Raw genomic sequence first — 26,850 nt, 5'->3', positions numbered from 1 at the left:
CGGTGAAACTAGAACACCATGCACCAAAATAAACTCAAAATGGCTTAAAGCCTTAAATCTAAGACAAGACACCATCAAACTCCCAGAAGAGAACATAGGCAAAACATTCTGACATCAACCTTACAAATGCTTTCTTAGGTCAGTCCCAAGCCAACAGAAATAAAAGCAAAAATAAACCAGAGTTCTAGTTGTGGCACAGCGGAAACAAATCCAACTAGTAAACATGAGGTTGCAGGTTTGACCCTTGACCTCGCTCAGTGGGTTAAGGATCTGGCATTGCCATGTGCTGTGGTGTAGGTCACAGATCTGGCTCAGATCACAAGTTGCTGTGGTTGTGGAGCAGGGTGGCAGCTATAGCTCCAGTTTGACTCCTGGCCTGCAAACCACCATATGCCTCGGGTGCGGCCCTAAAGAGAAAAGGGGGGAAAAAAAAGCAAAAGTAAACCAATGGGACCTAATTATACTGACAAGCTTCTGCACAGCAAAGGAAACCATAGAAGAAGAGAAAAAAAAAAAAAGACAACCTACAGAATGGGAGAAGATAGTTTCAAATGATCCAACTGACAAGGGCTTAATTTCTAAACTATACAACTCACAAAGCTCAACAGCAAAAAAAGCCAACAACGCAACTGAAAAACAGGCAAAAGACCTGAATAGACATTTCTCCAAAGAAGATATAGATTGCCAACAGGCATATGAAAATACGCTCAACATCACTGATTATTAGAGAAATGCAAATCAAAACTAGGAGGTACCACCTCACACCTGTCAGAATGGCCATCATTAGGAGTTCCCGTCGTGGCGCAGTGGTTAACGAATCCACTAGGAACCATGAGTTGGTGGGTTCGGTCCCTGCACTTGCTCAGTGGGTTGACGATCCGGCGTTGCCGTGAGCTGTGGTGTAGGTTGCAGACGAGGCTCGGATCCCGCGTTGCTGTGGCTCTGGCGTAGGCCGGTGGCTACGGCTCCGATTAGACCCCTGGCCTGGGAATCTCCATATGCCGCGGGAGCAGCTTAAGAAATAGCAAAAAGACAAAAAAAAAAAAAAAAAAAAAAAAAAGAATGGCCATCATTAATAAGTCAACAAGTAACAAATGCTAGAGAGAGTGTGTAGAAAAGGGTACCCTCCTACAGTGCTGGTGGGAATGTAAGTTGGTACAAACACTTTGAAGAACAGTATGGAGGTTCCTCAAAAAACTAAATATAGAACTATCATATGACCCAGAAATCCCACTCTTGGGCATATATCCAGACCAAACTTTCCTTGAAAAAGATACCTGCACCCATATGTTCACTGCAGCACTATTCACAATAGCCAGGACATGGAAACAACCTAAATGTCCATGGACAGATGAATGGATTAAGAACATGTGGTATATATACACAATGGAGTACTACTCAGCCATAACAAAGAACAAAATAATGCCATTTGCAGCAACATGGATGGAATTAGAAACTCTCATCATACTAAGTGAGGTAAGTCAGAAATAGAAAGACAAGTACCATGTGATATCACTTATATATGGAATCTAATATATGACACAAATGAACGTATTTTCAGAAAAGAAACTCATGGAATTGGAGAACAGACTTGTGGTTGCCAAGGGTGAGAGGGAAGGAGTGGGATGGACTGGGAGTCTGGGTAAATAAATGCAAACTATTGCATTTGGAGTGGATAAGTAATGAGATCCCGCTGTATAGCATAGGAAACTATATCTAGTCACTTATGATGGAACATGATGGAAGATAATGTGAGAAAAACAATGTATGTATATATGTGACTGGGTCACTCTGCTGTACATTAAAAATTAACAGAACACTATAAACCAACTATAATCGAAAAAATAAAAATTAAAAAAACGACAAATATGGTATCACCTATATATGGAATCTAAAACATGGCTCAGATGAACCTATCTACAGACCAGAAACAGACTCACAGGCATGGAGAACAGACCTGTTGCCAAAAGGGAGGTGGCAGGAGTGGGATGGACTACAATTTTGGGATTAGTAGATGCATACTATTACATTTAGAACAGAAAAGCAATGAGGTCCTGCTGTATAGCACAGGGAACTATATCCAATCGTGTGATAAAACATGTTAGAAGACAATATGAGAAAAAGAGTGTGTTATTTATGTATGACTGGGTCACTTTGCTGTAGAGCAGATATTGACAGTTCATTGTAAATCAACTATATTTTAATAAAAAAAATTACAATGTGTGGAGCAGCAGAAACAAACTCAACTAGGAACCATGACGTTGAGGGTTCAATCCCTGGCCTCGCTCAGTGGGTTAGGGATCCGGTATTGCTGTGAGCTGTGATATAGGTCACAGATGCAGCTCAGATCTGGCGTTGCTGTGGCTGTGGTATAGGTCAGTGGGCTACAGCTCTGATTGGACCCCCTAGCCTGGGAACCTTCATATGCCATGGGTGCAGCCCTATAAAGACCAAAAAAAAAAAAAAAATTACAATGTAACACCAATACATACTGAACAGAATAAATTTTAAACTACTAACATCATCAAGGGCTGATGTGAATATGGAATAACTAGAACTGCCATACATTGCTGGTGAGAAAATAAATGGAATAGACACTTTGGAAAAAGTTTGGCAGTATTTTAAGAAGTTAAACATACATGTATATGATTAAGCAGTTTTATTCCTAGGTAGTCATCCAGCAAGAAAATAAAAATCTAAGACCACACAAAGACCTGGAGGCAAATGGTAATAGTAGCTTTACTAACAGCCAAAACCGAGAAACAACCCAAATGTTCACTAACTCACTAATGGATAAATACATCTGGTTTTGGCGGCGGGGGGGGGGGGGCGGTGTTTGCTTTTTAGAGCCCCACCTGTGGCATATGGAGGTTCCCAGGCTAGAGGCTGAATCTGAGCTGCAACTGCTGGCCTACACCACAGCAACAGAAATGCCACATCTGAACCAAACCTGAGATCTGCACCACAGCTCACCCAGCTCACCTGAACACTGGATCCCTAACCAACTGAGTGAGGCCAGGGATCGAACCCTCAACCTCATAGTTCCTAGTCAGATTCACTTACGCTACACCACGACGGGAACTCCTACATCTGGTTTAAAAGTAAATCTTTCAAAAATTAAAGTTGTTCTGCCAACAGGGAGGTACCCATAGTGACTGGCCAGACCACATTAGCCTAAGGTGGGAATTGAGGTGCAGTACCAAGGAGATGCAGGCCAGAGCCTCTGAGCAAGTAAATCCCTAACCTTGGTTCAGTAGGACAACAGACAGGCCCAATATCCTCTCTCCCCTGATCAAAGGGGAAGGTGCCGGCTAGGTTTGGTAGTCTCGGTGCTGTGCAGTTTCTAAGCTGGAAAAGTCTTTGAGATCCTGATCTTTTAGACTCTTTGAGCCACTGACTCCATTAATAGTTCTGAACTCTTTCCCAGAAAAACTCACATGTACACATAGTTTTGTACTCAAGTTCTTCTACAACTCCCTTACCCTCTAGAGCATCCCTGGATTTTTGCTCCATGGGTTGAGGGTTTGGACTAGTTTTCATTTATGCACATCATCTCTGTGACCCACAGGTTACTGTCACAGTATCTTAGGGATAGAAGGGTCTCAGAGATTATCTGGGTTTATTCCTACATGTTAAGGAGAAGCTGACATTTCAGACAGGAAGTAATTTACCCAAGGGCACATAAGTAATTAGTCATTTTTTTTCTTAGCCTGTCTTTCCTATTCATCTCCTAGGTTCCTCTATCCACAAATGACTGTCATTTTGGGTCCAATTCTCAGGCCTCTCCCTCTATGGTCACATGCTACTACCCCCACCATTCTCAAAAAACTTAACCTTACGTCCGAAGTGAGGCTGAGGTAGGGGCTAACTCTAGAGACGAGTGGAGTAGTGCGGATTGATGCTCTCAAAGGATGTGGAGTAAGAGTCAAGTTTCCAAACATTTAGGCAAGGAACTGGATGTGACAGACCTAAGGGAAAAAAGGGCCAAGTTCCTCATAATACAAGACGTAAGTCACACCCTTACAAAAAAGAGTTTTTTTTAGTTAACTAAAAACATTCTCAAGTTAAAAAAGAAAAAAATTAACAGAATGCATTACCAACAAGCCATACCATAAGAAATGGAAGTTTTTCATACTGAGGAAAACTGATGGACAGAGTTCCCGTCATGGCCCAATGGTTAACGAATCCAACTAGGAACCATGAGGTTGTGGGTTTGATCCCTGGCCTCACTCAATGGGTTAAGGATCCGGCACTGCCGTGAGCTATGGTGTAGGTCGAAGACTCGGCTCAGATCTGGCATTTCTGTGGCTGTGGTGTAGGCCAGCAGCTGCAGCTCGGATTCGACCCTTAGCCTGGGAACCTCCATATGCCGTGGGAGCAGCCCTAGAAAAGGCAGAAAGACCAAAAAAAAAAAGAAAGAAAGAAAACCGATGGAAACTTGGATCTACAAGAAGAAACAGAATGCCCAAAATGCTAAGATGTAGGCCAATAGAATTTACTCTCATTTTAAAAATTTCATTTAAAATTTATTACAAATAAAGTGCCAGGCCTGGGTGGATGCCCTAGTGTTTTCTATGAAATATATAACAGAAAATTATCAATCCTATACAAAATCTTTCAAGAAGCAGAGAAGAACATATCGCAGATCATTTGAAGTCAGATAGCATTAACGTAATCCTTAAAACCAGATAATCGCAAGAAAGCAAAACTAAGATCAATATCCCTTATGAACATTCTAAACAATTTTAAGATCGCATTAAAAGACATGAAAACAATCAGGAAATACCACGTACACAGATGGATAGACTGAATACTGTAAAGATGACAATTCTTCCCAAATTAATGTGTATATCCAAAGCTATTCTTATCGAAACCCCAAAAAGATTTCCCATAGTATTTAATAAACTGATCATAAAAATTAGTATGAAAGCTCTAAGGGTCAAGAATAAATAAAGCAAAGAACAACTTGGTATAGAGAGTAAAGGAAGCAATTACTCTATTGGATATTGCCTTGTTTTACAGCAAAAGTAATTAAAATACTGTGTTTTATGTGCAGAATTAGACAAATGAAAGACTAGAAAAGCTCAAAAACATACATATGTGTGTATATATATATATTCAAAACTACATGGGAAAATGACATTATCCATTCAGGGATGAAAGGATGTCCTATTCTAGGGGTTGGCAGACAGTAATATATTATGCTTTAAAACCCATATAATTAGGGCCAGACAGTAATATATTATGCTTTAAAACCCATATAATTTCTGTCACAACTACTCAACTCTGACGCTGTAGCACAAACGAGCAAAAAAAAAAAAAAAAATGGTTGTGCCTGTATTCCAATAGAATTTTATTTACAAAAACCAGATGATGGGCCACATTAGGCCCACAGGCCATGGTTTTACAAATAGCAATAATGAAAAACTTTTAGTTAAAGCCATTTTTCACATCATACATGAATCTAAGTTCCAGGTGAATTAAAGTTCTAATGTGAAAAAAATAACGCTGGATAATATAAATTATATTCAGGACAGGTTGGTAGAATTTCACAATAAAAATTATTTTGATATAAAACATCAACAAATAAGGCACATAAATTATTTTAACTCCAGGTTGATCAAGAATTTGCTACTTTTCCTTCCGATTCAAAGGGACAAGATACAAAATCTTGTCAGTTTGCTTCATGTATGCCTGTGTGCCCATACCTTCATCTGTGAATGACCTTATACCTTTAGAAAGTGCTTAAGTGACTTTGCTCAAATTCTTAACCCAGTGCTCATTTAAAAGCTGTGCTACTAATGTAACTGAGTAGAACCCTATTGGGCTTTCCCAGGACAGATCTCCCCTCCTCCAGGTCTTCCACCTGCCTCTTGTTTGTAGAAAAACTTTAGCATCCTAGGCCTTCCCCGAGATCCAAGAACAAAATTTAATCAGAAGTGAGAAAAATAGGAGTTCCCGTTGTGGCTCAGTGGTTAACGAATCCGACTAGGAACCATGAGGTCGATCCCTGGCCTTGCTCAGTGGGTTAAGGATCCAGCGTTGCCATGAGCTGTGGTGTAGGTTGTAGACGCGGCTCCAATCCCGAGTTGCTGTGGCTCTGGTGTAGGCCAGTGGCTACAGCTCCAATTAGACCCCTAGCCTGGGAACCTCCATATGCTGCGGGAGCGGCCCAAGAAATGGCAAAAAGACAAAAAAAAAAAAAAAAAAGTGAGAAAACATATAAACAAAGGAAAACAATCAAGGAAGACAAAATAAGAACAGTTTGGCCATAAAACAAAGTCAAGGACATTTAGCACCTCCTTAAAGGCTACAGACAATATTCTGAGCCATAACCTTTTAGCCGTTTGGCAGATAATGAAATCCACACCAGGTGGAAGAAGTTAACTGCATGCTGACCCAGACTGGTTGGAACCAGAAGATTGATGATGGTGACAATCAAGCACCTCACCACCAATCAATCAGAAGAACATCCAAGAGCTGATCATATACTCCATAATCCTCTCCCTCATCTTATCTTTAAAAACCTTTCCCTAAAAGCCATCAGGAAGTTTGGCCATTTCAGCATCAGCTACCTTGATTGCTTATTTGGCACCTGCAATTAATGCTGCACTTTCCTTCACCACAACTCCCTGTCAGTAGATTGGCTTTACTACACACAGGGGAGTGAAATTTAACACTAATAAACCTGCTTCAGACTTCTCAACCCCCACTTCCTTCAGAACAACGTCTTAAAACAATGCAGAAATTCGATGACAGCCATTTTTTAGAAGTAAAACACTTAAGCTGCTGTGGCTGTTTAACTAGTTCCCCTTTTTAAAAAATAGAAATAAGCCTCTAGAACTGGCCTGGAGGTGTATATCCATACTTCAGAGTGGCCTCAAAAACTCCCTGAAATTTATGTAAAATGTGTGTCATATTCTGTACAAAAGCTCTAAGGTTTTTCTTGACTCTTAAAGGGGACTGTGACAAAAAGTTAATCACCTCTGTTCCTGAGGCTGGACATACAGAAAATCAAGTTGAAGTATCAAATTAGAAGATAGAGGATTTTCACAGAGTAGACCGCAGATGTAGGAAAAGATGTCCTTTTCTACTATACAAGTCCTTAAATGGTTCTGACTCTCAATGTGAAGTTCAGTAGATAGGGATATGGAAGGGGGAGTAGAGAAAAAAGGCTAAGGAAGAGAAGGCTTTTAAATCAGTGGTTGTTTTTACGCTTCCGATCAAGCGTGAGTCTGACTATCCTCCAACAGACCTATTTGTCTGTACAGGTATTCATACACCATGAAATGTTATGTCAACAACATCCGACCAAAAGCAAAAAAAAAAAAAAAAAAAAAAAAATTTAAGAGCAAAATAACCATATTTTCCTTAAAAATCCATCCTCACTCAGAGTCAGCAGCTGGGACAAGATCTTACACCTTTGTGGCACCTCGGACTGCTCGGGAGACAGCTTCCACAGACAAGGGCGGGTAGAAAGCTCCCGTCGGCATCGGTGACGGAGACGAGGACAGACCAGGAAAGGCCAGGGAGGAGGGAAGTATGCTTGGGGAAGGTGGAAGCACCGCAGAGTCGGAGGGTTGCTCCCGCGGAGGGAAGGAAACTGAGGAAGCCCGCTCCTGAAAGAGGGACGGGAGCGTCAGAGAAGCCTCTTTTCGGGGGCGACGGGAAAGGGGCGGGCGCGTGGCCTCGGAGACGCGACAAAAACCACTTGAGAGAAGAACCTAGAGGCTGCGAGGAGGCGAACCTCTGTCACGCTTGCCTCAGGGAGTGAAGCAGCCCCGCTGAAGTCCTCATCTCGAGGCGGCCTCTCTGACTCAGCGCCCCCTCACCTCGTCCGCCCTTTTCACCTTTCTCCCTCCAGGGTCGCTCACCACCGGGTTTGGGGCTCCAGGAAGACGCCCCGCTCCCTTCTCCACCTCTCGAACGCGGCGCGCCACAAATTCAAACGCGACCTCCTGAGTCTCGCGGCTCCGTACGTCTTCCAGCGTGAAGGACAGATGGACCAATCGAAGTCCAGCGGACCACAGACGTAGCGGGCGGTGGGCGGGACGACAACATGGGGCGGAACCAAACAGCGTTGCCAAGACGACGGCTTCCTTCCCTTTAGGTGGACCAGGTTGGGGCTGAGGCCTTCTTCTCAAGAATAACCCATGCCCTGTGCTATGGTCACTCCAGCGGCCTCCGTTTCCTTTAGCCTTCTCCCTCCCAAACGAGGTTCCTGTCCAGTTATAAAATGCAAGTTGTTCCCCCAAGATAAGCATGTAGTGGTACCACTCCCTTGTTATATAAGGAGTAAGGGAAACCGTCCACTTTGTCATACAGGGAACTGGTACTAAAAAAAGAAAAAGGCAAAAATTTGAGTTTGTAAGCATTCAGTAATTTGCTACTGTGTGAATGTTTTGCTGCACTCTACACACGTCGTATTCTTTGAATATGGAGAGCAATTTGAATTACACTTAAATTTAAAATTCTAGCTGTTTAGGACCCCCAAATTCAATCTGACTGGGTGACCAATACCTGCATTTTTTTAATTTTCCGTAACAGTCTCAAAGCTTCTCTAACTTAAGTTCCTAATTGCTCAGTAAATTTGAAGGTAGATGGTAAAATGGGCAGGTGCTTGGAGCCCAAACCATTAGAATCAAACTAATTCACCTGAGGCTCCTCCTTTCTTAGGGAGTCACTTGAATCTAAAATAACTGAAACCAGATGCTAAACATGGCTCCTTTGGTTCAATGTGTATCTCTTTTGATGATGATGCTCTCACATAAGTCTCTCATGAAAGAAAATAAACGTTGCTGAAATGATGGAAGAGGAATAAGGATTTCTACAAATAATTCTTTTAAAAAAAACTTAGTTTTAAAACATATCTTTTAACCACAAAAGTCATCATTAAATTCTTGTCACTAAAATCTAGAAGAAAACTTAAGTAGAACCTATCATCTTATCAGGAAGAATTTCCTCCTCTAGACTTAAGGCTGGGAAGCATTTATGAAAGCTTACATCTATGTATGTTTAGATACCTAAGCAAAGCAATTTCTTAAAATTACATCTTCAAACCCCCCTGCTAATGAACCACCCAGCTGCATCATCCTCTGAAGGCTCAACTGGGGAAAGATTCTCCTCCAAACTCCATCAGTATGTTGATAAAATTCATTCCCTTGCAGTCATTTGACTGAAGTCCCATTTTCTTGGCAGCTGTCAACAGGGACTACTTTTCACAACTATAGACCACTGTCATAGACAGTTCACTTTTGTTACTGTTTAACTCCTCAAGGCCAGCAAGAGAAGCTCTTGCCCACTTAAAATCTCTTCTAACTGCTTTTAAGACCTCACCTGATTAGGTAAGACCCACCCAGAATAATCTCCCTTTTTAGTAACTCAAACTCAACTGATTAGGGACTTTAATTGCATCAGCAACATATCTTCTTCACAACATAATTGTTAAAATGACAGTCCATCATACTTACAAGACTTGAACTCCACTGAGAGGAGGAATTCTGCAGAATTTATACCCAAAAGAGAGGAATTCTTAGGGGCCATCTTAGAATTCAGCCTACCATGGCCTCTCACTTGTGTGCCATGGATTCTGATCTGTGGATTGAAGATAACACTCCATTTTCAAGACTGTCTTAAGCTTTATATGAGTGCTTTTCACTCATTACAGAATCACCAACATAATGTTAACATCGTTAGAAAAAAAGAAACAACAGGTCCCAAACTGAGTCACTTGTGTGTCACCCACATGAGCAAATCAAGACTTAATATCTAACCTAATTGCAGTTTCAGCTTCTCCCAGGAATGTGATATTTAATTAGTTAATATGGAATTACTTTATCAGCTCTGGTTGGGTAATCTACATTATAGACCGCCCCCCCTCTCTCTCCACACACACACACACACACACACACACTTCCCCAAAGGAAGGTGACGTGCCTGAAAAATCCCACTTCCCTTCCGGTTCCCTTCCTGTTCTACCCATTTAAAACCTTCCATTTTGTAAAACTTCTTGAAGCGCCTTTCTATCAGCTAGATGTTATGCTTCCAGAGTTGTGAGTTGTTGAATAAAACCAATTAGATCCTCAAATTTACTCAGGTGAATCTTATTTTTTAACAATATGTAATCCTCATTGGGTAGCACTGTGGTATGGCCTTGTCCTAAGTCTCTGTCCACTGAGGACACTTTGATAAGGAACTCTGATGCATATCCCTGTTACTGCATATTTATCCACACCATATCATAAAGGGCTTTTAAAAATTTTGTCACAAAGCTTCAATTTGTTCCACCACTTTGTGTGACTTCAAAGCACCTGAAGGGGCTGCTTTATAGTGGATCCATCTGGAGACCTGCACTCTGTACATTTGGGGCTTCTGGTGTCTGTAACCCAGTGCTCCAGGATATCAGAGCATAGTAAACACACCCCGAGTTCCAAATGCTGGGGTGACAGCCACTGTTGGTATCTGAGATTTTTAGGAGGTAGGCAGATAGTTCTGTTTAATTACAGTCCATTTATGTGTTTTAGAAAAATATATCACTATCCAAACCCATGATTTTAGGGCATAAGCAAGGCTAAAGTAAGAATTTAAAAAAATTTTAAGTGAGTTTATTTGAGAAAATATTTTATAAATAATGGTGCAAGTGACTAGGATATGGCAAAAAGCAAGATGATGTTACTCCAATTTGGGAAATAGTGTTGGCATATGAAAAATTGGTGACGAAGTAATGAAGGAACTAGTGGATTCATTAAGTAGCAGAAAAATTACGCTAAGCAAGTCAGGTTCCGAGAGCCCCTTCATTCCCACGAACTACAGAAGCCCACCATATGCTACTCTAACACGCACAGACAGTCCAGGGCATAGACTACACACCCGACTAAGCAGACCTTAAACCCTACTCAAACTATGCTAATTTGAAAGCGGGAGAAGGTGGAGCCTTGCAGGGGCGTGGCCAACCCACCTGCCGCTATTGTACAGGGGCGTGACTGGCTAGAGGCGGGTCCTCCGGGCGGAAGGCGGAAGCCGCTGCGAATCATGTGATCCGAGAAACATGGCCTCAGCCCCATGAGCCCGGCAGGTGCCGGCTGGGATAGGATCTTGTGAGCTGCTGCCAGCCGGGGGGCAGGTGTGCGACTACGAGATCCAGGCTTGGGTTCCGAGGCGGCGCGCGGCGGCGGAGCGAGACAGGTCCGGGGCGGCTTGGTCCATGAGCCGGCGCCTGAGGCAGCGCGGAGCCGCAGACTCCCCTGGCCCCGGCGCGGCCCGGGCTGCCGCGGGGTGAAGAGTCGCGGGGCACCCGGGAGCGCCCCGAGCTACTACCATGAACCCCGAGAAGGATTTCGCGCCGCTCACACCGAACATCGTTCGCGCCCTCAATGACAAGCTCTACGAAAAGCGGAAGGTGGCAGCGCTGGAGATCGAGAAGTAAGAGCCGCGGGCACCTGGGAGGCGGTGGGATGGGGCGTGGAGAGCGGAGCCGGGACCCCGCCCTGTCTATGCTAGCGTCCCTCTCCCCGGGACAGCTCCTCACGGTTTTGCAGCCGGTGTTGCTACCCCACGATCCAGGCCCTCAGCGCCGTGCTTAAGAGCGGGAGATTGGGAGTCCCAGCTTTGCTTCTGACTGATGGTGTGTGACTTGGGCCAAGTTCTTTAACCTCCTGATGCCTCACAGGGCTGCCTGGAGAATGAAGTATGTTTGCTGCTTAGGACGGCTGTGAGATGAAAACGTGATGTATGTGTGGTGCTTAATACAGTGCCAGGCACATGGTACGGCCACTGTGATGGAGGAAATGTGGGAAGCCTGAGAATTTGCTAATGATGTTGACCTGCCTCATTTCTTTCCCAGCTTCTTGGAAGTGGAAGGCACGCGCTCAGAGGGCTGTTTGTTTTATCTCTCATATCACTCTTCCCTGCAAGTGGAAGTAGGAATAATTTGACCTTTCTTGTTCTGCAGTCTTATTCCATGTACCCTCTTATCTGTGAGGGATATGCCCCAAGACTTCCAGTGGATGCCTGAAACCTTGGGTAGTACTGAACCCTAATATGTTACATTTGGGGTTTTTTGTTTTGTTTAAAAATTTTTATTCGAGTATAGTTGTCTTAAAATGTTGTCAGCCTCAGGTGTACAACAAAGCGAATCAGTTATACGTATATGTATATACATTCTTTTTCAGATTTTTTTTCCCAAATAGACCATCACAGAGTATTGGGTAGATTTTCCTGGGCTGTACAGCAGGTCCTTGTTACTTATAGATTCTGTATATGGTGGTTTGTATTTGCCGCTCTCAGTCTCCCAATTTATCCCTCCTTCCATCATTTCCCTTTTGGTAACCCTAAGTTTGGTTTTAGAATCTTTTGAGCCTGTTTCATGAATACTTTTTCTTATATATACATACCTATGATAAAGTTTAATTTATAAAATAGGCACAGTAGGAGAATATTCTAATGGCCAGCATCATTAGTCTTGCGCTTTAGGGCCACTGTTAGGTTTTAAAATAAGGGTTACTCACCAATTGAAAAATGGGTAAAAGACCTGAATAGACATTTCTCCAAAGAAGATATACAGATGGCCAACAAGCACATGAAAATATGCTCAACATCACTGATTATTAGAGAAGTGCAAATCAAAACTACTAGGAGGTACCACCTCACACCAGTCAGAATGGCCATCATTAATAAGTCCACAAACAACAAATGCTGGAGAGGGTGTGGAGAAAAGAGAACTCTCCTTCACTGTTGGTGGGAATGTAAATTGATGCAACCACTATGGAAAACAGTATGGAGGTACCTTAGAAAATTATATACAGAACTACCATATGACCCAGCAATCCCACTCCTGGGCATATATCTGGACCAAACTTTCCTTGAAAAAGACACATGCACCCCCATGTTCATTGCAGCTCTATTCACAATAGCCAAGACATGGAAACAACCCAAATGTCCATCAACAGGTGAATGGATTAAGAAGATATGGTGTATATATACACAATGGAATATTACTCAGCCATAACCAAGTATAAAATAATGCTATTTGCAGCAACATGAATGGAACTAGAGACTCTCATACTAAGTGAAGTAAGTCACAAAGAGAAAGACAAATACCATATGATATCACTTATATCTGGAATCTAATATATAACACAAATGAACCTTTCCACAGGAAAGAAACTCATGGACTTAGAGAAGAGACTTGTGGTTGCCAAGGGGGAGGGGGAGGGAGGGGGATGGACTGAGAATTTGGGGTTAATAGATGCAAACTATTGCCTTTGGAATGGATAAGCAATGAGATCCTGGTAGATATAGCACTGAGAATTATATCTAGTCACGTATGATGGAGCGTGATAATGTGAGAAAAAAGAATATATACATGTATGTGTGCCTGGGTCACCTTGCTGTGTAGTAGAAAATTGGCAGAACGCTCTAAACCAGCTGTAATGGAAAAAAATAAAAATCATTAAAAGAAAAGAAATAGTCAAATAAAGGTTATATGGGGTTTTTTAAAATAAAATAAAATAAGGGTTCCTCAGACACAAGCACTGCAATACTGGACAGTCTGTCTGATTATCCAGACAGCCACTTACTGGGTGGGTAGCATGTAAAGCCTAAATATGCTAAAGAAAGGGATGATTCATGTCCTGGTGGGACAGCACAGGATTTCATCTCACCACTCAGAATGGCGTACAGTTTAAAACTTATGGATTTCCCTGGTGGCTCAGCGGGTTAAGGGTCTGGATTAAGGAACTGATATGGTACAAGTTCATTCTCTGGCCTGGGAAATTCCCCATGCCATGGGTGTGGCAAAAACAAAAAAAAAACAAAAAACTTATTTGTTTATTTATGGAATTTTCTTTATTCTTTTTTTTTTTATTTTTAAGGCCACACCCACAGCATATGGAAGTTCAGGGCTAGGGGGTCCAGTCGGAGCTACAACTGCCACAGCCACAGCAATGTGGGATCCAAGCCACATCTGCGACCTAGGCCACAGCTTGTGGCAGTGCCAGATTTTTAACCCCCGATCAAGGCCAGTGATTGAACCCAAATCCTCATGTACACTAGTTGGGTTCTTAACTCGCTGAGCTATAACAGGAATTCCCTGGAATTTTCCTTTTAATATTTTCTGATTGCAATTGACAATTGGTAACTGAAACCAAGAATAATGGAGGACCACTGTATGTGTAACCATGATCTGACATCTTGCTTTATTTTTTTAAATTACAAAATAAGGGGAGTTCCCGTTGTGGCTCAGTGGTTAAGGAATCTGACTAGGAATCATGAGGTTGTGGGTTCGATCCCTGGCTCTGCTCAGTGGGTTAAGGATCCGGCATTGCCGTGAGCTGTGGTATAGGTTGCAGACGTGACTTGGATCCCAAATTGCTGTGGCTCTGGTGTAGGCCAGCGGCTATGGCTCCAATTCGACCCCTAGCCTAGGAACCTCCATATGCTGCAAGAGTGGCCCAAGAAATGGCAAAAAGACCAAAAAAAAAAAAAATTACAAAATAAGGTATTAACTGAGAATATTTTGTTCAGATTTTTCAGATATTTTACATGTGTATGTTTTCCAGCCACATCTTTGTGATAAAGTCAGTTGAGTGAGTAATTTCAGAAAAGTAGAAAGAAACAGGTTGTGAAACTGAAAGAATGCCAGTCTGGGCATCAGGAAACACGGGTTGTGGTTTGCCCTGTGCCAATAGGGTAGCCACTGCCCATGTGTGGTTATTTATGTTTAATTTATTAAAGACAAAACCAAAATTTTAAATCCAGTTGCTCAGTCACCCTATGCCTATCTCTCACATGTCAATAGCCACATGTGGCTGTTAGTTACCGTAATGGACAGTGCAGATTTACTTATTTACTTATTTTTTGCTGCACTGATAGCATATGGAAGTTCCTGGACCCCAGGATGGGGGTCCAAGCCCCAGCTGTGCCAACACCTGATCCTCACCTCATTGTGCCAGGACAGGGACTCCTGACAGTGCAGATTTTGGAATAATTCCATCACTGCTGAATGCTCTGTTGGACAGCCTCCCTAATCTAGTCTGTGGTATGACTTTCTTTGACCTGGGGCAAATTCCTTGACTCAGTTTCTTAACCTCTGCACTGTTCACTGCTGACGTTTTAGGGCAGATAACTCTTGGTTGTGATGGGCTGTCCTGTATATTATAGGGTTTTTAGTAGCATCTCTGTTCTCTGCCACTAGATATCAGTAGCACTCCATCAGTTGTGCAACCAAAACTGTCTGCAGACATTGCCACAGGTGTCCCCTGAGGGTGAAGAATCACCCCAGTTGAGAACCACTGCCTAAACTGCTTTGGGTCTTCGTTTCCTCCTCACCTAAAGGGTGTGGATTTTGCTAAGCAGACCCTCCCATTCTGCTCTAACATTCTATGTGCCCCAAACTACCTCACTGCTCCCATCAAGCACCACTTTTTGAGTGTTCCCTGTTCTCACTGCTGTTTGTGTTTACTCTGGCTCTCACCAAAGCCAGCCAGTGGTAACGATGAGTATTGCTATACTGAGTAGAAGACCCAGGCTTCATGCCTGTGGTCTTATTGGCTGAAGCTACAGTGACACCTGGTTTTGTCCATCACATGCTCTGCTTCTCAGGAAAGTCTGGCTTTCTCATCGCTTGAGTCCTCGGTTGAGTCCTTAAATAGAGCTGTTCATCTCTGCTTTATTGTTGCCTCCAGCACAACCCATATAAGTGCTCCCACTCTGAGGCTGTTTTGGAAAGGTTGTGTCTTTAAGGGGGTTGGTTTTGTATCTCACATCACCCCTGGCTTGTCAAATTCAGGGAAACCCCCCAGGGCATAGCTGGACTGTGAACTCCTTAAGAGCAGAGACCCTGTCTTATTTGTCTTTTTTGGGGGGTGGGGGCCTCACCCGAAGTATATGGAGGTTCCCAGGCTAGGGGTCTAATTGGAGCTATAGCCTCTGGCCTTCCCTGCATCCACAGCCATAGCAATGCCAGATCCGAGCCGCATCTGCAACCTACACCACAGTTCACGGCAACACTGGATCCTTAACCCACTGAACAAGGCCAGGGATTGAACCCACATCCTCATGGATACTAGTCAGGTTTGTAACCCACTGAGCCACAACAGGAACTCCAACCCTGTCTTATTTGTCCTCAGCACTTAGCACAGTGCCTGGCAGCATTTGACAGTCCGAGTCCACAGGAATACATGACTGTATATTTTTGGTGGAGAAATATCATCACAGTCTAAGAACTTTGCTACTCAAAGTGTAGCCCACATGATGGTTGTACAACTATAAATGTAATAAAATCCATTGAGTAATTTTAAAAAATAAAATAATAAAAATAAAACTAAATTCACTGAATTTAAAAAAAAAAAGAAAAGTGTAGCCATAGACCAGAGTCATCAGGATCTCCTGGGAGCTTGTTAGAAAGTTTCCAGCCTCACCCCAAACCTGTGGATCAGAATCTGCATTTTAACACCATCCCTGGTGATCTGTGGGCACATAAGAGCTGGAGAAGCACTGGCCTAGAAGACATTGCACTCAGGTTCCAGCCTTCTTCAGCCAGATTTGGAATGAGAAGCACCCTGCTGGCTAAGTTCCTCAGAGTGTATGTTTCACAAACTGCTCAGGGACAGATAGGAACTTACTTATGCATCTCCTGAGAGCTTCCTGGTATCTCTGCTTTTAAGGATGCTGATCCTGTTGCAGCAGGGCCATACCTTTATGATGTATTTAACCTTAATTACTTCTTTATAGGACCTGTCTGCAAATCCTGCCACCAGGGCTGCATGAATTAGAAGGCTGGGGGTGGGGGGACAATTTAGTCCTTAACTTTGATCATTTTTTTAAAAATGGTCAGTGTAGGGAGTTCCCGTCAAGGCTCAGTGGTTAACAAATCCGACTAGGAACCATGAGCTTGCAGGTTCAATCCCTGGCCTTCCTCATGGGTTAAGGATCCGGCATTGCCGTGAGCTGTGGTGTAGGTCACAGACGCAGCTCAGATCCCACGTTGCTGTGGTCTGGCATAGGCAGGCAGCTACAGCTCCAATTCAACCCCTAGCCTGGGAACCTCCATATGCTGCAGGAGCAGCCCAAGAAATGGCAAAAAGACAAAAAAATTTAAAAAAAAATTTTTTTTAAATAAATAAAAGTGATCACGTGTAAAGCACAGTCTGCCTGACTTGTGGGGAGGAGGATTTGGTCATTGTACACCGCTCATCCCATTTATTTTGCACAGCTGCCCTGTGAGCTAAGACATGTTACCCCATTACACATAGGAGGAAACAGAGGCTCTTTGAGTTTAAGTAATCTTCCCAAGGTTTTGCAGTTAGAACCTGGATGAAAAACCCAGGTTCATCTATCTCAAAAGGCTTCCACTACAATGAATGGTTTTCCCTGCCAAAAAGAGGACATGTACTTAACAAAAGAAATTTCTTACTTGAACGTCTCCATGGTAGTTGTAACTGCCACTCTCAGTAGCCCAGACTCTATTTGCTCAGAGGACAGCCAGTCCTCCATAGGGTGCTGGAGTGAGGAATTAACATTTCTAATAAGAGGAGGGTGTTTTATCTTGATGACAGGCTTCTCAAACACTAAAACCAGAGAAACAGATGCTTGGCTCAAGTGAACACCCCCTGGACTTCAGACTCTCAAGAGCAGGCTGTGTGAAGTGACCAGTATCTGATGGTTAAATGTGAGTCTATTGCGAGACATCCTGGAGAGCTTTTACCAGAGCCTTGTACCAACATGCCCACACAGCGTTCTCTGCTTCAGGTTTTGCAGGCTCTTGGTTTCAGGGGATATAGTCACTGATCAGTCCTGGAGACAAGGTTGGTAAGACTCCAGGCCCTGCTGTCCAGGAGAGTCTAGTGTGGAGGAGAAATGCCAGCAGCCTCTCTGATACATGAAGTGGGTGCTTCCTCGGCCGGGGGTGCCGTGGCCCACACTGTGGTGGCAGGACCCTCTCACTGCAGGATGGAGAGATGATCCCTTCATGGCCAGGGGTGGGCTCAGTGCCAAATCTCTGGTGTTCCTGAGCTTTGACTTCCAAAGCCAGTGAATGGAGGTGCCCAGACCATGCGCCTTGAGAACACAAAGCTCGTGGAGTAATGAAAATAAGAACAAAAATAAACAAATGGGACCTAACTAAACTTAGAAATTTGCACAGCCAAGGAAACCATAAATAAAGTGAAAAGACAACCCACAGAATGGAAGAAAATATTTGCAAATGAAGCTACCCACAGGGGATTAATCTCCATAATAGACAGACAATTCATACAGCTCAATACCAAAAAAAAAAAAAAAAAACCAATCAAAAATTGATCAGAAGATCTAAATAGACATTTCTCCAATGAAGAAGGTAGATAGCTGGCCAACATAGCTAATTATTAAAGAAATGCAAATCAAAACTACAATGAATATGGCACATATGAACCTTTTTCACAGAAAAGAAATTTATGGACTTGGAGAACAGACTTGTGGTTGCCAGGGGGGAAGGGAATGGGATAGACCGGGAATTAGGGGTTAATAGATGCAAACTGTTGCCTTTGGAATGGATAAGCAATGAGATCCTGGAAAGTATATCTAGTCACTTATGATGAAGCATGATAATGTAAGAAAAAAAGAATGTATTCATGTAAAAAAAAAAAAAAAAAACCTTCAATGAAGTACCACCTCACAGTAGTCAGAATGGCCATTTTCAACGAATCTACAAACAGTTAATGTTGGAGAGGGTATGTAGAAAAAGGAACCCTCTTATACTGTTAGTGGGAATGCACATTGGTACAACAACTATGAAGAGCAGTATGGAAGTTTCTTAAAAAGCTAAAAATAGAATTACCATATGACCCAGCAATCCCACTCCGGGGAATATATCTGGAGAAAACCATAATTCGAAAAGATAGAGAAGTTCCTGTCGTGGCACAGTGGTTAACGAACCCGACTAGGAACCATGAGGTTTCGGGTTCAATCGCTGGCCTTGCTCAATAGGTTAAGGATCCGGCGTTGCCATGAGCTGTGGTGTAGGTCACAGACTCGGATCAGATCCCGTGTTGCTGTGGCTCTGGCGTAGGCCGGTGGCTACAGCTCCGATTAGACCCCTAGCCTGGGAACCTCCGTATGCCACGGGAGCGGCCCTAGAAAAGGCAAAAAGACAAAAATAAAATAAAAAAAGAAAAGAGGGGAGTTCCCGTCGTGGCGCAGTGGTTAATGAATCCGACTAGGAACCATGAGGTTGCGGGTTCAGTTCCTGCCCTTGCTCAGTGGGTTAATGATCTGGCATCGCCGTGAGCTGTGGTGTAGGTCGCAGACGCGGCTCGGATCCCGCGTTGCTGTGGCTCTGGCGTAGGCCGGTGGCTACAGCTCCAATTCCACCCCTTAGCCTGGGAACCTCCATATGCTGCAGGAGCGGCCCTAAAAAGGCCAAAAAAAGAAAAGAAAAGAAAAGAGGGAGTTCCCGTCGTGGCGCAGTGGTTAACGAATCTGACTGGGAACCATGAGGTTTCGGGTTCGATCCCTGGCCTTGCTTGTGGGTTAAGGATCCGGCGTTGCCATGAGCTGTGGTGTAGGTTGCAGACATGGCTCGGATCCCGAGTTACTGTGGCTCTGGTGTAGGCCGGTGGCTACAGCTCCAATTAGACCCCTAGCCTGGGAACCTCCATATGCCACAGGAGCAGCCCTAGAAAAGACAAAAAAAAAAAAAAAGAAAGAAAAAAAGAAAAGATCTATGCACTCCACTCTTCATTACCGCACTGTTTACAGTAGTCAAGACCTGGAAGCAACCTAAATGGCCAATGACAGAGGAATGGAAGAAGAAGCTGTGCTGCATATATACAATGAGATACTACTCCTCTATAAAAAAGAATGAAATAATGCCATTTGCAGCAGCGTGGATGTAATTATACTAAGTGAAGTAAGCCATGCAGAGAAACACAAATATCATATGATTATCACTTATATGTGGAATCTTTAAAAATGACACAAATGAACTCATTTACAAACAAAACAAACTCACAGACTTGGAAGAGCAAATTAGGTTTATCAATGGAGAAAGATGGAGAGTTCTCATTGTGGTGCAGCAGAAATGAATCCGACTAGTAGCCATGAGGATGATGGTTCGATCCCTGGCCCTGCTTGGTGGCTTGGGGATCTGGCGTTGCCGTGAGCTGTAGGGTAGGTCGCAGACAAGACTCAGATCCCGAGTTGCTATGGCTGTGGTGTCAGCTGGCAGTTCTAGCTCTGATTTGAACCCCTAGCCTGGGAATTTCCATATGCCACAGATGCAGCCCTAAAAAGCAAAAGAAAAAAAGGGGGAGGGAGAGAGGGGGAGGAGGAATAAATTAGGAGTTTGGGATTAACTGTATGTAAAACAGATATTCAATAAGGACCTACTGTAGAGCACAGGGATCTCTACTCAATATTCTCTAATAGCCTATATGGGAAAAGAATCTGTAAAAGAATATATATATATATAAAACTGAAATCACTTTTCTGTACTCCTGAAACTAACACAACATTATAAAATAAAATAAAAATTAAAGTAAATTGAAAAAAGATGCTGAAACTCATTGGGAAGATCAGGTGTTATGTGCACTGGTTGTCCTGGACTCCTTGCTTATTGTCCTGCAATAAACATTGCACTTTCTTTCACCAAAAAAAAAATTGTAAAGGTGAGTTTATGGCAAGAGAATTATATATCAGTTTTTAAAAATAAGAGTCTCTGTAGGTGGTGAGAGCACGAGCAAAGTGCTCATGATGGGGTCTCAGTTGTTGTCACCTGAAAGCCAGACATGCCTCCTGCTGTCTGGGATTTGTTTCTCCTTCACGCTTTTTCTGCTGATTATACCCAGGGGATGTTCAGTACGTTTTGTTACTTAACTGACTCTCAGAGCTTTCCAGAAGTTCTTTGGCCCTTCCTCAGAGCACATGTCCCACTTCTCATGTTCAGTTATTGGAGACTACTGAGCAGGTGGGAACCAAATCGCTTAAATACTCAGGCAAGCAGATGGAGAAGACGTTTACCCTCCAGATTCTCTTTGGGAAACCGCTGCGTGGCTCTGTCCCCTGGTGACATCATGTTACCTTGAAAACTGGGATGGGTCTCTGCACCTGCCAGGAAAAGAGAGGCAGCCCAGTGTCCAGGCTGAAAATGTCACAGCACAGGATTAAACACAACTCTGGATTTATCTTTCTGTCCTCCTCAGAGCCAGGAGCAAAGCAGGTCCTCGGTCCACAGGGAGTGAATGAACTTGATCTTGTACAGTGTGTTAAGATCACGGTTTGTCTGTGACTTTGCACTAATAGTGTTACATGAGCATATGCAATGCGGAACTCGCTACATGCATGATCTCATTTAATTCTCTGTAAATGGTGCAAAGGCTCTGAAATCATTAGCCTCACCTTACCTCCGGGGCTGTCTCCTCTGAAGACATCGGAATGTGTGTGCAGTGACTGAAACCTCTGCCACCTCCTGGCTGGGCCATTTAGACATCACCAAATGAAAAGGCATTGGGTTCAGTGAAATACTACATGTAAAGTGCCTGGCACCCGGTAGGTAGGAGCTGTGATGTTTGAAGAGGTGATAATGTAACAAGGTGGGTAAAATTTCAGACCTTTAAGTTCAAAAAACCAAGATCTGTAAGTTGTGTGACCTTGTGTGTGTTTCTTAGCACCTCTGAGCTTCAGTGCCCACTGTCTATAAAATGGCTATCATAGTACTAGCTGCGTGGCTTATTTTAAGGTTTAAATGAGATGATGCGTGTAAAGCACGCAGCACATTACCTGGCATGTAGCACATGCTCAGCGAGAGGTTACTTCCTGCCTTCACAAGAGAAGAACAGGCCTGGGCCTTCATTTCAGCATCTGCAGTACGTGCCTCATCTGTGCACCCCACGTCTGGTGCAGAAGTGTTCCAGCGATGTCTGAACACTGGGCAGTGGGGAAGACGCGGGGCCTGAGTTCTGCGGAGGGAAGTACCCTCTGTAATTGGGTGTGTGCGCTTTGCAGCCGGTGTGGTTGAAGAAGATGGGTGGGAGGTACGTGTCTAGTTGAGAGGCCACAAGCTTGTTGGGTTTTTGAATGTTCATATCTGCTGTGACCTTAAGAAAGGAACTTGGTTTCGCTGAGCTTCTGTTTCAAATCAGGAAGATAAGATAATAATAACTAGACAAGGGGTTGTTCTAAGGGATAAGTGGACCTGAAACAGAATGTGTGCCTGGGAGGAGGCCAGGTCGCTGGTCTTCGTGCAGCTGGTGGCTATTGGCGTGCTGCGTCGCAGAGGCCAGGGATCCGGTGCGGGGCTATGGTTGTGATGCTGGTTGTGGCCCCAGGTTCTCCTTGGGTGGAAGAGGATTCCAAACGCGTCCTGGCCTGTCTCTGGCTCCTTCTCTGACCAGGGACAAGGTAGTTGAGTGGCACATTGTGAAGCGTGGAGTCCGCCGGCACTGGGGACTGTGCCTCCCGGGGAATGGGTGTTTCTGCCGTCCTGCAGCAGCTCGGACCAGGTGAGCACGGAGGCTCTGAGCCCTCTCTAGAGGACACTTCCTCAGTCAGGGCTTGCAGAGGAGCGAGGCAGAAGCAGATCTCCTCTCTGGCACAGAGAATAGGAATGCCTGTGACCTTGACACCAGCAAAGATCCTGGGGACTTGGGAGCGTACATTTCTGGGCCACAGACTACCTTCAAAACGAGTGCAGCTTCAGATCCCCTCCCTGTGGCTCACAACCTAGAGATGAAAGAGCCGACAGTGTTCTTTTGAAGAAACACTAGGCCTCGGGCTGGGGGCGCCCAGGTTGCAAACTTCCCTTCCTCTGCTCCCCTCTGTCGTTGTCTTTTCTCTCTGCACGTCCCCTGTGAAGGAGAGAGGCCAAGTCCTGCGACCGGGCCTGTGTGGGGCACCCACCAGGGGCTGGGGCATCCATCACCCCTAGGCAGACACGTGTCAGGTCCCGTCCTGACATCGCTGTCTGTCCCCAGCCACCAGCCACAGCTCTGGGGCCCTTGTCTTTCTCAGGGTGTATCTTCCGATCCCTGGAGCCCTTGGCCCCTGTGAACTTGACTCATAAGCTAGGGCTTAGGCCTGTCCAAATATGATTCGCATTTACCCAGCAGGTTAAGTGTAGATCAGCAGACCCCCCTGGACACAGGGAGGGCGGCACGGGGCTTCCTCATGTTTCCCGACACCTTGTCCCTCAGCCCCGCCGGCCAGGCTGGGCAGGACCCGGGCAGATGCTTCCTGGCTCCCCACTTACCGTGTGGAGCTCTTGACAAAAGGAGAGGGATGGCGCTACTCACCCAGAGAATCGTGGCACCAGCCTGTCCTCAAGGGCCGCATCGAGGAGCTAGAAACACGCAACACGGGGGAAGGAAACCCTGACCTTCCATGGAGAGTTGCTGGGCACGGACTGCGCGGTCGCCGAGTCCTTCAGCCTTCAGAGGAGGAACGACCTGTCCTGAGAGGGCAGGAAGAGCAGCAGCTTGGACTCGAGCTGGACTTTGAAGGCCGACTAGGGCGTGGAAGGGAGCTTTCCTGGAGAGTGGAGAGGACAGGAGGTGTCCAGGGCCCAGAGAGAAGGCGAGTGTGGCTGGAGCCCAAGGCGGGCTGGGCAGTTGGGCAGCTGGGCAGCTGGGCGAGAAGACTGGAGAGGTGAGGTCAGCTGGCCCTGGCTTGACGGCCTGGGTGTCAGGCAGAGCGTGGGCCAGCTCTTCCTGCGGGGCCCAGGGGGTGACCCAGAGGGCCAGGCCCAGTGCTCTCCAGGCTGATGCTTTTGGTGAGAACCCGCTCTCAGGGTCTCTCCTCCAGGGGGATCCACTGTTGGTTATTGTTGGTCTTGTTCTCCTGACCATGGGCGATATTCTTCCCCAAGGGCAAGGGTGCAGACAGCAGAGACTGGGGTTCCAGGCGTGTTTGGGGCGGCCTGGGGGGCCCTGAGTTGCGCTGTGGGAGGACTGAGGGTGGGGAGGCCTCGCGGCTGGTGTAGAGCAAACGGGAAGGTCGGGGCGAGCTGAACACAAATATTCCCCCCGCCCATGTCCTCCCTGGTCTGGAGACCCTGTTACACCTGCCAGCTGTCCCCTGGCCTCAGTGCCCCTTTCCTCGTGCTCTCTCGCCATTCGGTGTCTATAGGCCTCTGTAGTCTTCAGAGTTGCCTAAAGGTCGCTCAGATCCATACCACTCAATACCTGCAGGTCACTCATCCCTTCCCTGACTGCTCACGGACACCAGAAATCCAACCAGTTCCTTTGCCAAGCATGTGACTGGGCACAGCCCCTCTGGCCCTGTCACCCACCTGTCGTCCACCCGTCTCCTTCCCTTTGCCAAACCAAGTGCCTCTCTCCCTCCTCTGAGCCTTCGTTCATGCTGTTCCCTCTGTCTGCCTTGACTCGCCCTGAACAGCTTCGAACGCACACTAGTCAACCTTCGAAACCCCTCGCAAAAGCTGACCCTCTGAAGCCACCCCTGAGTCTCTGCTCACCAGAGATGCTGGTCAGGATCTTCTCCTCCCTCCCCTTCCTCAGCTTGCACTCTCCTCACCAGATTTTTCTGTTTCCCACTAAAGTCCTTGAGGCCTTTCTTGCTTCTCCTCCACCCCATCCGGGCAGAGAGCCCTTCAAGGGCAGGGGATGCATCCCCTTTGCTGGCTCTCAAATGGGGAGGGAGGCCTTTTCCGGTTGCTGGCGGAGGGGGGATGTTTGTGACCTGAAGCAAGAGGACAGGTGAGGAGGTGGTTCCGGGGATGGGCTATGCTGCTGGCAGGGCTGGATCATCTCTGGCTCCCCTGGCGCTGCTCTGACGTGGCCGGGCTTCCCCAGGGCAGTGTTGCAGCCACAGTCCCAGGCAGGCTGTCTGGGCAGGAGGAGCGGCACAGCTGCTGGCAAGGGACTGTGCTCATCCCACTTCCTGGACTCCTTGAGAACAAGGAGACACAAGTTCTGGGTCTTTGTGGAACGTAGCAGACAGGTATGTAAAACTTAAGCTAGGAACCAGTCCTTCTCTGTTCTGAGACCGTAGTCAGCAATTCTTTGGGCAGTGTGACATTTCCCATCCCATCCCATCCCTTAGGATTACCAAAAGGTACACTGCTGCATTGGCCGGGAATCGAACCCGGGCCTCCCGCGTGGCAGGCGAGAATTCTACCACTGAACCACCAATGCTCCAGTTGGTAGCAGTTCTGTGAGCACCTCCCTTTAACCCCAGTACTGAGCCTTCTAGTCTGTATGCTGATTCAGACCATAAGGCCATGTTCTGGTGCTGCCACATCAGCACAGCTGCAAGAGCAGAAGCTTAGGCTCCAGAGCAGGAGAGAAGGCAGGAGGCTGTGTGTGTGAAGTTGATTTGCCTTCATCCTCCGGACAGAAACAAGAGCCCTTCTGTCTCGGGAGCAAAAAGCCCACTGAGACTTTGGGGAACCTTGCGGTCTGATGTGTGGGCCCTCCCATCCCACGCTCACATCGTGTGTTGAGCTGTTGGTACAAGTCCCAGGCTTCACCACGGCTTCCTGCTGGAGACTGGCCAAGGCCCAGGGGGCGCAACAGGAGTCCCCTTACTGGGGAAGTTTCCCATAGGCAGCAGTGCCTCTCTGGAGAACCCAGCTGCTGTTCCTGCTCCCTTGAGCAGGGAGTGTGGTCGGACTGACAGCACCCTTGGCTGCTGCAGACTGGGTGTGGCTGCGGGAAGCTGGCTCCTCCAGCAGGATTTCTGTGGGGGAACTTGCTGAGAAAAGGCCAAAAAGCAGCACTGCATTGGCCGGGAATCGAACCCGGGCCTCCCGCGTGGCAGGCGAGAATTCTACCACTGAACCACCAATGCGCCAGCTGTCCTGGGACACATCTGCAGGCCTTTTCTCAAGGGGCGGTGTCTTTCCAGACTCAGAGAGGAGCGCTGACACATCCCTGGGCCTCATCTGGCTGGTTTTTCCTGTTCGGGAATCCAGTGGGTTTATGCACGACCATCCTTGCTGGGCCTTATTTCAGTGCTTTGCCAAGCAGGGGTCTTGGGAACTGGCTTGGTGCATCCCCAGCCCTCAGCCCCCTGGGCATCACACCCCATAAAGATCAAAGACCCCTCACAGGCCATTTGTGCAGCCCCTTCCTGGACTCCCCACCTCTGCTCCATGTCCACCAGCTCAGGAGCCAGGCCTGTTGTGCTCACGGAATAGGTGCCCCCTGTGACTTTTGCATTGAGTCTTTATCAAGTTTTGTTACTCTCCATTGAACAAACTGTTGGCAGGAGTGGTTACACCCTCACGGAAGAGCACTTTTATTTTAAACAGCTGTAATTACTGGCAGGTCCCTGAGTCTGAGCTGCAGCCACACAAACTAATGAATAATTATTGGACTTTCGACTTGTTCTTAAAATTTTTTGAGCCAACTTGTGATCCCCATGCAAGCAGTATACCTGCCGGGATGGACACTGCAGTTAGACAGTGAGTCCAGGCAGCTACTTTGAAAAATGCAGGAGTTCCCGTCGTGGCACAGTGGTTAACGAATCCGACTAGGAACCACGAGGTTGCGGGTTTGGTCCCTGCCCTTGCTCAGTGGGTTAACGATCCGGCGTTGCCGTGAGCTGTGGTGTAGGTTGCAGACACAGCTCAGATCCCGTGTTGCTGTGGCTCTGGCGTAGGCCGGTGGCTACAGCTCCGATTCAACCCCTAGCCTGGGAACCTCCATATGCCGCGGGAGCGGCCCAGGAAATAGCAACAACAACAACAACAAAAAAGACAAAAGACAAGAAAAAAAAAAATGCATAGTCTCTAGGCCACTCGCCTCAGGGCTGCTGTACTGGTCCCAGTCCCTCATGCCTGGTGCTGGGACTGCCTTCCCCTTCCCATCCATCTCATGAGGTGTTAAAACACTCTTTCACCATCTCTTCAGAAGCCAT

The 26,850-nt window shown here is 45.9% G+C and overlaps 2 protein-coding genes and 2 non-coding genes across 4 annotated transcripts in view; 1 reads left to right on the top strand and 3 right to left on the bottom strand.

Moving 5' to 3' along the window:
- The window catches only part of LOC102157465, a 58,411-nt gene extending 49,803 nt beyond the window's left edge, over window positions 1–8,608 (bottom strand). The window contains exons 1-2 of the mRNA XM_013988495.2: window positions 7,833–8,608; window positions 7,390–7,619 (exon numbers count right to left, since the gene is read on the bottom strand). Coding sequence (XP_013843949.2) covers window positions 7,416–7,619; window positions 7,833–8,375 — 747 coding nt within the window. The 5' untranslated portion in view covers window positions 8,376–8,608 and the 3' untranslated portion in view covers window positions 7,390–7,415. The remainder of the gene's footprint in view (window positions 1–7,389; window positions 7,620–7,832) is intronic.
- VAC14 (Vac14, PIKFYVE complex component) overlaps window positions 10,993–26,850 on the top strand; it is a 107,447-nt gene continuing 91,589 nt past the window's right edge. Inside the window, exon 1 of the mRNA XM_021093808.1 lies at window positions 10,993–11,421. Coding sequence (XP_020949467.1) covers window positions 11,318–11,421 — 104 coding nt within the window. The 5' untranslated portion in view covers window positions 10,993–11,317. The remainder of the gene's footprint in view (window positions 11,422–26,850) is intronic.
- Window positions 25,054–25,124, bottom strand: TRNAG-GCC. The gene has a single exon. It is a non-coding gene; the product is annotated as a tRNA-Gly (tRNA).
- Window positions 25,709–25,779, bottom strand: TRNAG-GCC. Its single transcript has one exon. It is a non-coding gene; the product is annotated as a tRNA-Gly (tRNA).

The sequence above is a fragment of the Sus scrofa genome, chromosome 6 (genome assembly GCF_000003025.6).
Source record: "Sus scrofa isolate TJ Tabasco breed Duroc chromosome 6, Sscrofa11.1, whole genome shotgun sequence".
NCBI lineage: Eukaryota > Metazoa > Chordata > Mammalia > Artiodactyla > Suidae > Sus > Sus scrofa.
This window is presented reverse-complemented; position numbering and strand designations above follow the sequence as displayed.